This window comes from Coloeus monedula (genome assembly GCF_965178545.1).
Source record: "Coloeus monedula genome assembly, chromosome: 17".
NCBI lineage: Eukaryota > Metazoa > Chordata > Aves > Passeriformes > Corvidae > Coloeus > Coloeus monedula.
The window spans coordinates 4,080,924-4,096,927 of record NC_138797.1 but is presented as its reverse complement, the minus strand read 5'-3'; the positions used below and the strand labels follow the sequence as shown (position 1 = coordinate 4,096,927).

Here is a 16,004-nt window from a genome sequence, read left to right as displayed (position 1 = left end):
CACTCAGAATCAAAAACTAACTCAAGTTGGAAGGGACCCACCCACAGGGCTCAAGTCCAACTCCCTGCTCCTCACAGAACCACCTAAAACTAAACCATATGCCAACAGTGTTGTTCAGGCTCCACTGAATTTGAGAACAAAATGTGATTAATAACTCAGAAACAGAATGTTTAAATATTTTAAGTAGCTAAATAGTAGAAAAGTACTTTGAATTATCCTCTCAAGATCTGTTAGACTAATCTTTTCTTTTCATTACAAGTTTGTGTGTATCTGTTGACTTGTCCATAACTGGCAAGTTCAATACTAAAATTAGAGCAGAGTCTTTGCAAGCTGCATGCATTTAAAAGCATGAAAAAACAGCAAGCTGTGCACTGCAACACAGACTGCCTTGAGAAACAGAGTTCCAGTTCATCCAGGAGAAAATGTGCTGGTTTTAGGGATAATTGGGGGGTCTTTTTAGTGGTTGTATCATGTAATCACAGCTAATAGAATCAGAACAGTTTGACTTGCTGTGGGTTTGAACTTTGCCTCAGCTGCAGGACCAACAGCACAAACACCACCAAGCACTACACTAAAGCAGGCGTAGCCCTTCAGCCACAGCCCATCCTGCATCCACAGCAGAGAACAGACCGGAATTTATTTTAAAAATTACAATTAAATTAGCTCTTAATAACTTTTGTCAGTCAACCCTTCAAAATCATAGCAAGGAAGCAGTTTGAAAACTATCACACTCTCTGTGTGGTTTCATGCACAACCTCCAGGGACTGAGCTCTCGCAAATTCAGGCATCACATTTGACTCACAGTGCTCAGGCAGAGTTCCAGCACCCACACAGCAAGATCAGATAATGACTGCAACGTGTTAACAGGAAATTTACAATAGACACGCTATGCTTTTTAAAGTCCCACTAAGGAACAAAGTAGCACTATCAGCCTTGATAAATTCTAGGTTGTTACAAACAGTCTGATCCTGAAAAAGATATCAAATCTTGGCTTTCAACATTTTTTGTTTATACCTGCAAGTGTTACATGTTTCCATTGCTGGCACAGTAACATGAAATAAAAGATGACCACACCAAGTCTTAGGTATGTAACAACTAACAGGATGCAGGTAAACTTAGTGTCTAACTCCTCTACTGGTCTAATTAGTGTCCAAACTCCCATCTTTATCTTCGTACCACTCTGTAAGGACTGAAGGAACACAAAGAGGATCTGCCAGGGAACAAACACCCTCATCAGCTCAGAGCCCTGTTCCGAGCAAGGACAAATAGCTGGTTTCCTCCCATGAAAATGCAAGGAAATACAGAGAAAATAGCTATAAAATACTCAGTTACCCAATCTAAATAGTTAAATTCTAGTTTATACTCTACTGCTGCAATTTGCTTGCTTACCTGTCTGAAATAACCAAAAAACGTAAATCCAGAAGAGACTGAGGTATACTCTAAAAACCCACCAACAAAAAGTTTCCACCAGTCACAGCTGTGCTTCTTTCTTTCTCAAAGCACAGTTCTCAAATGCAGGTTTGATTAATATCCATCTAAACACCAAATACAAATTACAATTTTTTTTTCCACAACTCCTGTAATACAGCTACAAATAAAGTAAAGCATTACAATCTCACCTCCTAAAGCGTACAGCAGTTCTAAAGCTTGCACCATCGACTGTGCAGGGGGTGGCTGTGAAGAGAAAATGTGCATTGATTGAAGTTATCAGCACAGAACATGAGTTCATAGATCTTCCTCTTTTGCAAAATCCTTAATTACCTACTCTCTGCTGCAAAATGAAGGAAGAGCTCTCATACTCTTCCTTGTTCGTAAATTCAGTGCAAAGGGACTGCAGTTACAGTTCTACAAAACTTCACAGTTTGTCTTTTTAAGACTTTCTTGACTTCTCAACAATTTTAACACCAAACTCTGAATATAAATGGTCGTTTCTAAGTTGTCACACACATTATTTGCACTATTGGTTCCCAGCAACATGCTTTGCTGCCTAACAGGGGACAGAGCTTTCCAAATCAGCAGGGCAATGGTGAATGGTTCTGTGGACTATCACCAAGTCATCTCCTGATCTCTCTTCACCCCAAGGAAAGGTGACAGTGTTTAGAGCCTGGGACTCACCGAAAGGAAGGGGAACCTGAGCACGTTGTCGATCCCCAAAGCCTTGAGCTGCAGGATGACAGGGGCCAGGTTACTGCGCTGCATCTCCGGGACCGTGGACTTGGGCAGCTTCTCAAAGTCCTCCTCTGGGGTGGGAGAAAAAAACAACTGGGGACTGAGCTTCAAGTCCCATTCTGTGCAGTCACCATGACAGAATCATACCCATTTCAAGTTTAAATTATCACATATGGATACTTAACAGGTGTTAAAAGATGATCTCCAACCCAAAGATGATCTTTCTCCAATTACTGTATTTCACGTTACTTTCATTTAAATAGAAATTCAATGGTTTTGGCTACAGTGCTGATTCTGTAGTTGATCCGCCCACATTTCAATTTGAATTGAATGTTATAAATTCTTCACAGAAATCTGGAAATGTTTTCTTTCTCTTCTGTTAAATGTTTTTGTCAGAAAATAAAAGGCAGGATGGAATACTACAAAAAAGGCTTTTTTTTTTTTTTTTTTAAAGAGACATGGAAAAGTTCCAAACCAGCACACTTTCAGTACAAGAACACTATTTTTGTAACTACTTGAACAAACAGAGTATAAAATATATATTTTAAATAAAGATTAAGGATGGAAAACCAATTTATTTAACAATGCCTTTTTAAAATCACATTCACTATAAAGTCCAAGTCTGGAAAAATACTCCATATAAGGATAAAACCTCTGTAAGCTTCCACTAACCAACTTTTCTGCAGTAAAGAAAAAGGCACATTCTACTTTATTTTCACCTGAACTATTTTTCTACAAAACCCTTTTCTATCTCAAATGTTCCCTAGGACAAAGACAGTGCATGTTTCTCTGCTATTGTTCACTCAGTGCACTTTCTCCTTTTCTATTTTATTGTTTCTTCCCTTAAAACACTTCTTAAAGCACTCCCTAGACCAGTCCTTGAGCACACAAAAATATCTTCAGTGTAGCCATGGTTTCTCCAGTAAAACACTGACAAAGCTATGTAAGCTTGGGATATTGTGTAGCACACATTGTCTCCTGATTCTTACTGGATACATATAAATTCGGAGCATAAATCATGGCTTGGTTTAATGTGGCAACTGCTGGCAAGCACATATACATTTTAAAGGAAAATGCTTCATTTCTCAACGTCTCAGAGCTCCAGTAAAACTAGAGGGGACCTGAAGGCCATCAGCAATGTTCAGCAGTGTTCAGCTGCAAAGCCTTTTCTCATTAAGCAGCTGAGAACAGACACTTTGATTGCAGCTTTCGGGACAGTACAAGGTGGCCAACAGATTTATTTATAACAGTAATTTTTGTGCACTGCCAGGGTCATTGATTCCAGGGAAGAATTTGGGGTTGGCAGCTATTCCTAGGAAAAAAAGAGAGACAAAGAAGTTTTCTCTGAGTCGTCTAAAGGATTTCCAGAGCTCTTTTGTTAAATGCAAGGTCTAATGCAGACTTCAGTCAGAGAAGAGAGCACCACTGGTAAGTATTATAAATTGAAACAACTGCTCAGAAACCAAAATCACTAAAGAACAAACTTCTTAATAAACTCACCACTTTAAGAACTGCATTAACAACACAGGTTTGCAATTGCTGACTCTGCTCCATTTGTGCTTCTGATTCATAGAAAGATTCCATTTCTAACGCTGAGCACATAAGAACGAGGTAATTCTAAACAAGCCAGAGGAATAACAAAGGGAAATGCTGTTCTCTCGATGAATGAACAAACAGTTTTTCCTTAATCTCACACCACAATTAAAACCATAGTGCACAGAACTGGAGCTCCCAGCAGGAAGCTCCCCCCTGAAGCTCCTGACCTGTGTAGAGCCTGTAGCACTTCCCGGAGCGGTTGCGGCCGGCACGCCCTGCCCGCTGGTTGGCCGAGGCTTTGGACACGGGCACCACCACCAGGCACTCGATGGCCGTTTTGGGGTTGTAGGCCCGCAGCTTCACAAAGCCACAGTCGATCACAAAGGCGATGCCATGGACTGTGATGGAGGTCTCAGCGATGTTGGTGGCCACGATCACCTGCAGGCACAGGCACAGAGAGGATCCTGTGAGCTCCCTGCTCTCAATGACCCCATCAGGCCTTTGCACCAGCACCCAGATATCAGCCATGTGAGACATCTCAGCCCTGGCGGGCCCAGGACACACTCTGGAGCACAAAAGGATACGGTACAAGCAGCAGAAGGAGCTGTCAGCTTGAAATAAGCCCAGTTTGCATAGCAGTTTTCACAGCTTCACAATCACTTTCTTATTCAAATTTATTCTCTTTTCATAGAAGAAGAGCTTGGCAGTGTTTGCAGAGAAAATCATTGGCAGTGTTTGCAGAGAAAAGGATTAACTGACTGTAAATCAAGTGTTCTTATGTAGCAAACTAAAGATATTTTCCTTCTGCTTCTCAGTTACTATTCTTTGTACACTGAGATGAGGTGGGGGATAGGAGGGGAACAGAGTTGATTAGGAGTTCCATATTCAGCATTCCTGCAGAGATTCACTTATATGTGTATGTCCTAAAATATTAAAAAATAATTGTTCCCAGACAACAGTGGGAAATCCTTATTTCACCTGAAATTAAAAAGTAAACTTTGGAAGTTAATTGATTCATGTCATATCCTGGAGAGAAAAGGAAGTATTTATATGAAATGTTCTTCAATGCCAGATGAACAATTTCACTTGTCAAACTCCAGTAGGCACAAGAATTATAACAAGTCACTCTGGTGTAGTTTTGTCAGCTTATTTCAGCCCAAACACAGGCTCTGCATAAGCAGAAAGCACTAATCATATCCAATGATACACTTTTCTGACACTAAATGTCCAAACAAGACTTGCAGAAGTCAAAACAGAGCTTTTTTTTTTTTGCACTAAAATCAAGTAAGTTTGAACTTGTTTTTTAGATAAAAATACAGTATTTACCCACTTTGTCACTAATTTTTCCACTACTGGTGGAAAACAGCCATGGACATTTAGACCACAAAAAGAAAGAAAAAGATAAAAGCAGAGGAGTTCAGAGTGTAAGAAGCTGCAGCTGAATGAAGACAAATTCAAGCTTGTATGGAGACACTTAAAAATTGCAGAGCTGATGTGAAGACAGAAGAGCTGGAACTGACATGTCTAGGAGTGATCAAAGATGAAAAGGGAAGCCAGGGAACATGTTCTGGGTTCCCAGTTTGAAAGCTGACAGGCAGTGATGGGAGATGCAGAAAGCCTCCCTCAAATGAGCATTTACCATAGTCCCATGATGTGAAGCTGATAAACACAACCTGAGTGCAGCAGACTCACACACGAGCCTCACCTTCCTGACAGTGTGAGGGACTCTCTCAAACACTTTCAGCTGCTCAGGAGAAGGCAGCCCGGCATACATGGGGAGAACACGGAGGTGCTTCTTCATCCCAGTGCGAGCGAGGGCCCGAGCCTGTTCTATGAGCATGGAAACAACAGTCTCCACTTCCTCCTGGAGCCAGAGCAGCACAGGGCACAGAATGAGAGAGGTTTCACTTTAACAGCACATTCCTGTCACCTAGACACAACAACTGCACCAAAATAATACCATTGTAATTGTCCAAACTCCAGGACTTTTGACTAGCTCACTCCATGTTGTAATAGTCTTAGATAAATTCCTATTAATAATAAATAAAGTTTGACATGCCTATTTATGTTCACTGTTATTTGAGTCAACGTCACACCACAAGCACACGAGCAAAATCACAGGGGAAGGACTGAACCAACCTCAGAAGGAAGCAGGTTAATTTTCCTGTCTGTCTCAACTGGTGAGAGCAAAAGGGGAGGTCAAAATATTTTGACAGTGTAGAATGCTGCGGGCCTGGATCAGGAATGGCACAGGCACAGCATTAACACCTCTTGCTAAACTTCACGTTTAACCTCAGCTGTGGCACCTCACTCTTACAGACAGAAAACAAAATGTTCAAACAATGCCTCATAAAATACCAAATTCATTATTCCAAAGTTAAATCAATAACAGGGATGAGGAATTGCTTTTGAAAATACGCAAGATGTTATTGAAGCTCTTCAAGGTGGCTCCTCACTGGAGAAATGATGAGTTACCTCCCATTTGCTCTTCCCCACTGCAAAGTGAGCTGACAAGCATAAATAGAGCAGAAGAGACCAGTACATTTTGATCTCATGGCAATTTGTTTTTCTGTCAAACACTTCAGATGGTAAGCCTAACAAATGTGAATCCATTTGCCTTAAGTATTAATGATGACTCACTGTCATTTTAACAGCTGGGTATGTGTGACTAGCACCAACAAACCACACAATATTCTACTCACTACCACAGCTGAGAAAATACAGTATTAAATGACAAAAACTATCATCCCTCTCTAGCTTCAATAAATTCAGGCCATATATTGTCTTCACATCTTTGGGACTGGCCTAGTTTTGCTCCCATCAGTACAGAAATGTTTGTCATCTTCACTGAGAATAAAGTAAGTACAACTAAGGAAAGCCTCAGGAGACAGAGGCAGCTTTGCAAAGCTCACAATACAGCACTGTAAAGCAAAAAAAAAAAACTGCTTATGTCTATACCTGGCCAGTTAAAAATGCCAGTATATCACCATCATTCTCCATCTGGTGAATTTTCATTGTAGTTTCCACAGTGGACTTTACATAGTCAGGAACAGGGCTATGGGGAGAGAAAACAGCAGAGACGTGAGCAGAAAAATAGGTACAGACTCCTCCCCTGCAGAAGGGACAAACAGAGCAGCTGTTGGACACCAGAGCTCTAACCTAGACAAAATGATATCACAGTTGCACATTCTCACTACTGCCAAGAGCAGACAAGAACACACCTCTGCAAGTAAAAGATGTCCACTGGAAATGTCCTTCCCTCCACAGTAAGGATCACACTGGTGTCTTTGCTGGGGTCACCGGTATCGTTCTGATTAAAGAAATCCCTGAATTTCTACATTAAAATAAAAACAAACACTTTCAGTTTGACAGTTCAAGGAATAGAGGGAAAAACCTAAAGACACGAAGAAGTTAAATTACTACTACTTGGATGTTTACTTCATCTATTTGACAATGTCAATTCAAAAATGTGAAAGTTTCATTTTGTTGCCTTCCATTCTGTTTGGGGTTCAGGCATTTAGCACAAAAAGTCTTGCGTGTTTATTACTTTGAGAGGTAAAAATTGAAAAGGGACATTAATTATATCAGCTGATACAAAAAAGAAAGATAAAGAAAAAGAAGATAAAGAATCTTTTAACTGGATTTATCGCATTAGCAAAGTCATAGCTAAGAACTTAGAAATGATTGGTGCAAAAAGATTTGTATAGGGTCTGCATATTCTCATCCATTTTTGGATGAGCAAGTAAATTTTCCAGCTCTTACTGAACACCAAGATCTCACTTAATAAAAGCACAGTTAGGCATGATTTATGTGAGGTTTTGATTTACGAATTGTGAGACACCTTCATAAATTCAGATTTATTGTCATGAAGTATTTCCAATAAATAACAGCAAGAGGATGAACTTAAGAACCCAAATAACTCATTTCAACTTTTACAGGCATTGTAGAGATAACCATCAACTCTCTGTATTAAAAAAATGTTTATATGGTCACACCAATCATTTTGCTCCTATTAACTCATTTTATATTAACTGTCAACTATTTGAAATGTGATTTCTGGAGTTAAAATTTTGCACTGTGACATACAGAATATATAGAAGTGCAAATACTACCAAAGCACAGGACACTACCAACATTCATGGCCTATGATACTTGTCACTAAAGGAAATCTCAGTGTGCCCACATCTTCAGCACCACATGAAAGCTTTCACCACCGCATCTTATTATGGACAGACGAGTTAGGAAAAGTGGAGATGAGGAATGAATATGATGCAGGAGATGGAGCAGCTGCCATATGAAGAGAGACTGAAAAGGCTGTTCTTGGGGAGCACAAAGTTGAGAACTGAGAACACACAGCTGAAGTTTACAGAATCAAAGGTCACAAAGTAAATGTAAAACTGGTTTTGGGAGTGCTTTTCTTAAACACAAATCCCCAGTACAAGAACTAGGAGATCCTTGATGAAACGAATAGGTTTGAAAGAACTTAGACCAACTACTTCGTTATATAACAGGTGGCAAACATCTGAAAATTATTCTCACATGGTGTCCTGGAGACTTGCAGCTTCATTGAGCAGATTCAAAGACAAATTAACAAACAGCAGGCCCATAAACACACAGTAGAGGGAAACAGCAGGAAGGTGCTGACTAATATCTCTGTTACAACTACTGCAGATGCTGAGGCAGCTCAAAGAGAACAGACCCACAGCAGGTGCACGGGCTTGCGTGCTCTCCCTAAACAGCATCTCCTGTTGCTGCTGCTACAAGCAGAACACAGGGCTGGGTGAAACACTGCTCAGCTCTAAGAGAGATCTTCTTCTGTTCATACTCAAAATTAAATTAATGATGTTTTTACTAAGTTTACATAAGTGTTCACAGGCCACGAGTCAATCAGGGATCTAGTACGATCTCACTGAAATCAAATCTATTCATTTATCACTTATTTTTACTTGTGTGTAATTGCCTCATATTACTTCTATCAGCAACACTGAGCTAAATCAATGCCTCTTAATAAATTAAGCCAAGAGAACATATTTAATAAAAAATACAAATAAGGAGAAAAAAGACATCAATACATAAAAAAGAGATTCATTTTTAAATTCACATCCAAAACAGTTTGCTAATACAACATGAAAACCAGAGCAATTGATCTACAGCAGATTTTTTTTCCTGCAACCACTCAAGCAGCAGCAATGCTTCCCAAGCAGCACAGAGGATAAGCTGTACACAAATAGCAGTGGAGCTGCCACCTAATGTCACTTCATTTCAACCCAAATCTCTGAGTTGTACCTCTGCATCCAAGGTGGCTGAAGCCACAATCAGGCGAAGATCCCCACGCTTCTTCTGAACCTGGGAGAGAAACCAACAACACCCAGGGTAAAAAGTGTTTTCTGAAATACAAGACTAGAACCAAGAATTAGAGAATCCAGATTACCAGAAACTTCTCTATAAAACTACTTTAAACTACAAGACAGATGATGAATGAAGCAGCTGATGCCATGAAGATTTTTTGCCTTTTCTTTTATACCCCTGTTATACCTTTTTACAACTTCTGTATTCTTGGTGCTTTTTGCCTACATTCTTGCACTTGTTTGTCAAGCTGGGAGACTGAACATTTTAGAAGCTTCGTAGGGAGGGATCAGTGTGCCCCAGAGCCCAAGGTCCTCTCCAGAACACATTCTGTAAACCAAGATAGAACCATCCAGGGAAGGCTCCTTGGGGAGGGGGGCTCATTCAAGCCTCTCACTGGGGAATCTTTGATAGATGTGCTAAATAGTAACACCTATAATGTTATACCAGATCTTTTGAGGGTGGGCATTGCAGCGTGCATTTGACCTGGATGTGGTGCACCAAAGGATCCTTAAAATAAATATCAAAGTAAAATCCCTTTTCCCCTTCTAACTGTGTTTGACTCTTGATTTTAAGATCAGGAAAAGGCATCACAGCCATATCATCCCATAAGTTTCAGAACCTGATGACTGTTTGGGGTTTTATGTATTTATTTTAAGGGCATTCAGTCTGTTATTTTAACTTACTCTTAATTTCTGGTGGGAGTCAGAGCTTTAGTAGGTTGAAAGTCAGCAACAAGCCCCTATCAGATCACTTCACATGATCAGCAGCAGCAGAATCAACACTGTATTTTGGGTACTATCAGCTAAGGAGAGATTTCAGCATCAGGGGGAAGAAATAGAGGATCCTGAACGTCAGACAACCAAAGAAAATACCTGGGTATGTACAATAGGCTGCAGGATAAATGAGGAAGCAGCAATCACACTCCCTCAATTACCAGCCATCAGGATCAGAGGTTTAATGAAAAGGATGGAAATTAAAGCAGTTACAGAGAGCTATAATAAAATTACCAAATTAAAATTACAGAGAACCGTGAATTAAAAAAGAATTACCTTTTTTAGTAAGCCAATGGCAATGTCTGTATAAAGAGTCCTTTCATGAGCTTCATCCAGCATGAGGACACTGTGAAAAAAGCAGAAAGATGAGGTTTCAGAAATTACCTGACTGACACTAGAATCAGTGTCTCCCTGTCTTCTAGAAACACCATTATTTGAAGTCTGCTGCTGGATTTTTACTGTTCACAGCCACTTATGAAACTGTGGAAGTTAAAAAAAAACTTGCAGCAATGGAGCAGGGAGAAAAATGTACCTGACGTCACATGGGACATACACACTGTTCTCTATTTCGGTTAATTTTTGGAAAGGGGTAGAAGAAAACAAGTTTATGTTTACTGTACTGCATAGGTCTTCTGGATATCAGAAAAGCCTGTTTGTTGTTGATTTTTTTTTGATTAGTATAAAGAAGAAAAAATAATTTAAAATTGGGAAATGAAACAATTCGGACTCCATAAGGCCCCCACTTAGCTTTTGTCCCAAAACTATAGAATCAAATCCTATTGGTTTTGGTGTTGCAATGATCAACTAGCAGTCTTTACAACATAAAGAAGTCAAACTTCTACAGTAATTTTCACTTTTTTGGTATTTAATTTATAATAACCACTAATAATTTACAAAAACCACTATTGTAACAGGTAAAAAAAATGCAGGTTTTTACCAAATTGCACTTCAGCAAGCACTCATTCCATGTTTTCTTACCTGTATCTTGTTAATAAAGGATCAGCCATCATTTCCCTCACCAGCATACCATCAGTTAGAAACTAAAAGTGAATGGAAAAAAAAATGTAGAAAAATCCTTAAAAGATAGTCTCAGCTAACTCTGATTTTTAAAGATGATTTTCTAGGCTTTTGCCTGAATGCTTCCTTGCCTTTAATTTTCTAATGATCTATCAAATTAGACTGTGACTGCAACTGTGGTCTTGAACTAAGCAAGAATTGATGGTAAAACCCTCCATATGTCCAACTCTAAATGAATAACCATCATGCATAAAAGAAAAAAATTAAGTTCAGCTCTATTTAATGAACAAACATCTCCACTTCTTTCACTGTAAAAGGAACACCAGCCTCTGGAAAAAAAAAAAATCATAAAGCAAATTGTCTCATTCATCATCACTGCTATTCCAGCACAAATAAAGCACACATCTTCTGGAGGAACAAAAGCAACACTAACATTGCTCACAGCCCTGAAGAACAGCTGCAAAGCTGCTATTTAATCTACCAAATTGTCTCTTAGCCTACTCATTTGGGTTTTATCTGTGCTTTTAATCAAAATCTATTTTCAGGGTAGGGAGGATACTTTTAACTGTGATTCACTGCAGCCTTTCCCAATGACTTTGAGTGACACACAGGTCACACCAGCGCCGTACCAACAGCTGGCCATACCTTGGAATTGTCCTTTAGACTTAAAATGGTGCTTGTCAGACTATCAGAACAGAACAGGTACTCGTTTTATTAAGGTTTGGATCACCACAGTCATTTGATGCATAATTTTGGGGTGCCCACCTGGGAAACTGAAATGTTACCTACTCTCTTGACTGGGCATCACAAGGTTCTCAATAATTTTGCAAAAGTACTTGAAGAGTTTCAACTAATTCCTTCAGAGTAACCACACAGTGTTCATGTTTCACCTTAATTCTTGTAGCCTGTGGGTCTGTGCAGTCATCAAACCGAATACAATATCCAACCTCATGTCCCAGCACTGCACCTCTTTCATCAGCAACTCGGCCTGCAACCTGGGAAGAGAGATCCTCAGAAGCAAGAAACAGCTCAGCACACTTCAGTCTTGTGTCATTACAAACTACAAAGACATCTAAAGACACAATAAAACTCCACAATACATAAATTAGTCCCACTAGAATTCCAACAAGAAGCTACTGTCAGTCATTTGAGTGACATTCTAAGCCATACCTACAGGCAGTGAACTCATGATTTCAGCTGGAATCTTATCACCCCATCACCTTCAGCCCAAGAATCCAGGGTAATTGTCAGTAATGCAAGCAGAAGTTCAGGAATTTCTGAATATATCTTTGCAACTAGCTATCTTTATTTCTAACAACCCCCATGTTCTAGATGGGAGAGCAGATAAGTCATCTATTAAAATAAAATATCACTTCCAGTTCAAGACAAAGCAATAAATCACCAGTTATATTTCTCATCTGCTGTAACAGCCACAGTCCAGGGAGTCTGCAACAACAGTCTCGAGCAAAAACCCTGCTGTATCTATGTACTAAGCCTGAATGGAATAATCTATTTTAGGCTTAAAAATGACGCATTAAGACATGAAAGGGAAAAGAGAAGTGAGTTTGCTGTGAGAAATCATTGCAGCACTCCCAACATCTCCTGTAGAACTTGTGCTCTGTCAGCTGGATGCCCTATGAAGGAGAAAAGGGAGGACACTGCAGGCAGACTGCCCAAAGCACAAGATGCAGAGCACTGCTAGAGACTGTTCCCTTAACCAGGCTGCATCTGGTCAAAGAATACTGGATTCTACAGTATTTACCAGAGGTAGATGCTGGTGTGTTGTAGATACCATTTACTGCATTACAGAGAACAGGCAAAATGCGGGTTATAAAACAGCACCTCAGTTCTCTGTATAAAAAGAATGCTGCAGCAGAAACTTCACCTAAGTCAGGGGCTGGCAGCAGTTGTGAAGACAAGGAGCACTGGATGCTTTCTGTGCACACTGTTACCAGAGAGGAGAAGTCGTTGCCCTCAGCATCTCCTCTTTTCCCCCTCATAGCACATCCAGCTGACATTACGTTCTCCAAGACAGAATATGTACATGCAAAAATTTCTCACAATAAAGCTGTTTCTTCTTCTGCCTGACATTTTTACAAGGGGAAACCAAAAAAACCACACCCCGTAATAACAACAAAAAACAAACACAGAAAAAAAGATTAAAAACCTAGTTATGAATTGCTAGAAAGAGGTACACAACCTCTTGTTTCTTCCACTGGCTGCATAACTGTATGCAGATTTACATCACTGTTTCACCTTGTGAAAGAAGTTGAGGGTCACACAAGCACAGTTCTAGTTCTGAGTCAAACACAGCTCAGCCCTAACTTCCGTACACAGTTCTGCTGACATCAGTCAATTTTACTTCAAAGCTTCTACATCTGCAATTCTGGAGCTGAAAAATGTTTGGCCAGACCCACTAATGAGGTTGAATTCAGTGTGTAACACCAGCAACTCTTACAGAAAGATAAGCAGAAACATCTATTCATTCAGGAGCTCATGCAGATTCCTGCTATTGAGCAAAACCTGCTGATAAACTGGAGGTTATAATGACAACAGGCTGGGAAGATTTGGACACTCACTGAAACAGCAGCGACCCGACGAGGCTGTGTCACCCCAACAACTCTTCCTTCAGCTGTCCAGCCAGCTTCTGCCAGGTACTGCAAACAAGAATGGGGATAAGAGAGGCACTGGTCATGCTGTGGTTATACCAAAGTGTTAGGCACTCACACTTTGTGTTTTGACCTGGTTCTGTTCAATATTCCATGTAAAATCCCCTGAGGGAACACCTGATTTTACCAAGCTAAACAGACACTTACTTGTGGAATCTGCGTTGATTTTCCACATCCTGTTTCCCCAATAATCACCAGAGTCTGGTAATTCTCCACTAGGTAAAGTATGTGATTTCTTAGCTGAAAGAGAAAATGACATTTAAATATAAAAAGCAGATTGTACAAAAAAAAGAAAACAATTAAAATGACAATATTTACATATCTGGCAGACACAGTAACTTCTTATTACATGGAGTTCACTGCCAAAAGCTGTGTCCTTTAAAATCTCTAAATGACATGTACAACATGTAGTGAATAATATACATCAACAAAGCCCTTAAAACTGTCACTTACAGTTGTCAAACAGGACAATAAATTCCAATAAATAGAGAGCAAAGTCATAAATTTATTACTTTATGTTGCAAAGTGATTTTATACTGCCTTTAAAAAAAAAAAAAAAAGACAGACAAGCCAGACATCATACAATGCATTTAATATATCAAAAAGAACTTCTGTACCTTAAAAACAGGCAGCTTTTGCCTTTGCTGTTCAATGGAGAGGGAAGCATAAGGGTTATAGATGATGGTCACAGCACTGCTCTCAGCAGGACTCTGCCTCTCCTCCGAGACACTGACACCAGGACCTTCTGAGCCTACATGACAGAAGTGAATTTTAACTGGAACAATACACTACTGCCTGCTGTATCACAATACAGCCAAAATAAATACGTTTCATACTAATAGGAATCATGGGTGGCGGCATACTAAAAAAAAAAACAAAAAACAAGCTTTCTGTGAAAGCAATCGAAATACTAACAATAAACAAGGGATACAGCCCTCTCTTCTGCTCTGAACTTACCTCAGGAACTGAAATTTGATTTATTCCTGCTGCAAATCACCACAATACTACTGACACCTGAAAATGAGGAATCGAGGGAACTAGAAACAAAAACTGATCTCAAGAACAGAACGTGTCATCTCCAGCTACAGACTCAATTGGGAAAGTCTGAGAGCAAAGAGGAGGATTCCCCATTTTGTAGGATTTCCTTGCTTTCATTTCTCCCACTGTTAGTCCCTATTCAGAACTGCCAAGCAGTTTTACCACAAATTAACTATTACTGTGATTGTTCCCAAGGTCCTTCTCCATTGAGCTGCTCTCCCTGCTGTTCACCAGGATTATTTCCACCCAAGTCCAGGATTTTGCTCCTCCCTCAGAACTCCTTGGGATTCCCCGGCACACTTCACAGCCCGTTGAGACTCCCCAAAGGGCAGCACACCCACCCCACAAACCACCCACGCCATCCCCTCCCCTGCCACCCCACAGCGGGCACCACCCAGCTGGAGCCACAAACACCCCCTGCTCTTTGGCAGCGAGGGGACAGCGATTTCCCCACTGCCCTCATTGAATCATCAAGCTTGGAAAAAACCTTCAAGCTCATCCAGTCCAACCACCAACCCTGCACCAGCACTGTAACCCCTAAACCACATCATCCAGCACCATTCAGACGCCTCTTGAAAACCCTCAGGGATGGTGACTCCACCACCTTCCCGGGCACATTATTCTAACGTCTGACCACCCGAGCAGCGATAAAAAAAAATTATAATAGCTAATCTGAGTCTCCCGTGTCGCAGTTTAAGGCCATTTCCTCTGGTTCTCTCACGGCACACACCGTAGAAGAGACCGGCTCCCACCTCACTACAGCCTCCTGTCAGGGAGTTGGAGGGAGCGATGAGGTCACCCCTAAGCCTCCTCTTCTGGAGACTAAGCAAACCCAGCTCCCTCCGCCGCTCCTCGTAAAACATTTCCAAGCCTCCTTTCCGAGCCTTCTCGCCCTTCACTGTAAACACTCCAGCGACCCCCAAGAGCCGAGGGGGGCAGCGCTGCCGGCTTTCGCCGCATCTCTCACCACCGCCAGGCAGGGCGAAGCTCTGTCCCCCACACTGCCTCACCACCATGGCCAGCCGAGGCTCCCTCCCCCGTATCCCGCACCGCGGCCAGCCCGGGTCGGGGCTCCATTCCCCGCACCCCCCACATCCCTCACCCGGCTTCCAAAACTTCACCGGCCTCACGGGCGCCGCCATCTTGGGGTGAGAGGGCAGCCGGAAGCGGAGCGCGGGGCCCACGTGACGCCCCCCGCGTTGCCGTGGAGACCGCGCCCCCTCTCGGCCCCTCCCGGCCCGGCCCCTCTCGGCCCCTCTCGGCCCCTCTCGGCCCCTCCCGGCCCCTCTCGGCCCCTCCCGGCCCCTCCCGGCCCCTCCCGGCCCCTCCCGGCCCCTCCCGGCCCCGCCCGCAGCGCGGGAGCGGCTGAAGCGGCCCGGCAATAACAACGGGTTCTCTGTCTGCCCTCGCTCAGTCCGCAGCGCCAAATCTTTGCAACCAAGAGACAATGGAG

General features: G+C 41.6%; 1 protein-coding gene across 4 annotated transcripts in view; it reads right to left on the bottom strand.

Moving 5' to 3' along the window:
- The window catches only part of DHX35 (DEAH-box helicase 35), a gene marked incomplete at its 5' end in the record, with an annotated part of 28,668 nt that extends 12,953 nt beyond the window's left edge, over nucleotides 1-15,715 (bottom strand). For 3 of the 4 annotated variants that reach the window (XR_014226905.1, XM_082292742.1, XM_082292743.1), the window contains 14 exons: nucleotides 1,620-1,674; nucleotides 2,116-2,240; nucleotides 3,933-4,143; nucleotides 5,411-5,569; nucleotides 6,664-6,760; nucleotides 6,927-7,039; nucleotides 8,992-9,051; nucleotides 10,104-10,173; nucleotides 10,806-10,867; nucleotides 11,735-11,839; nucleotides 13,424-13,501; nucleotides 13,661-13,753; nucleotides 14,131-14,264; nucleotides 15,654-15,693. Coding sequence is in view for 3 of the 4 variants with exons in the window: in XM_082292742.1 (XP_082148868.1) it covers nucleotides 1,620-1,674; nucleotides 2,116-2,240; nucleotides 3,933-4,143; nucleotides 5,411-5,569; nucleotides 6,664-6,760; nucleotides 6,927-7,039; nucleotides 8,992-9,051; nucleotides 10,104-10,173; nucleotides 10,806-10,867; nucleotides 11,735-11,839; nucleotides 13,424-13,501; nucleotides 13,661-13,753; nucleotides 14,131-14,264; nucleotides 15,654-15,693 (1,402 nt within the window). Of the gene's footprint in view, nucleotides 1-1,619; nucleotides 1,675-2,115; nucleotides 2,241-3,932; nucleotides 4,144-5,410; nucleotides 5,570-6,663; nucleotides 6,761-6,926; nucleotides 7,040-8,991; nucleotides 9,052-10,103; nucleotides 10,174-10,805; nucleotides 10,868-11,734; nucleotides 11,840-13,423; nucleotides 13,502-13,660; nucleotides 13,754-14,130; nucleotides 14,265-15,653 lie in introns of all 4 variants that reach the window. The other variant, XM_082292744.1, reaches the window with a different exon arrangement.
- Nucleotides 15,716-16,004: the final 289 nt, after the last annotated feature.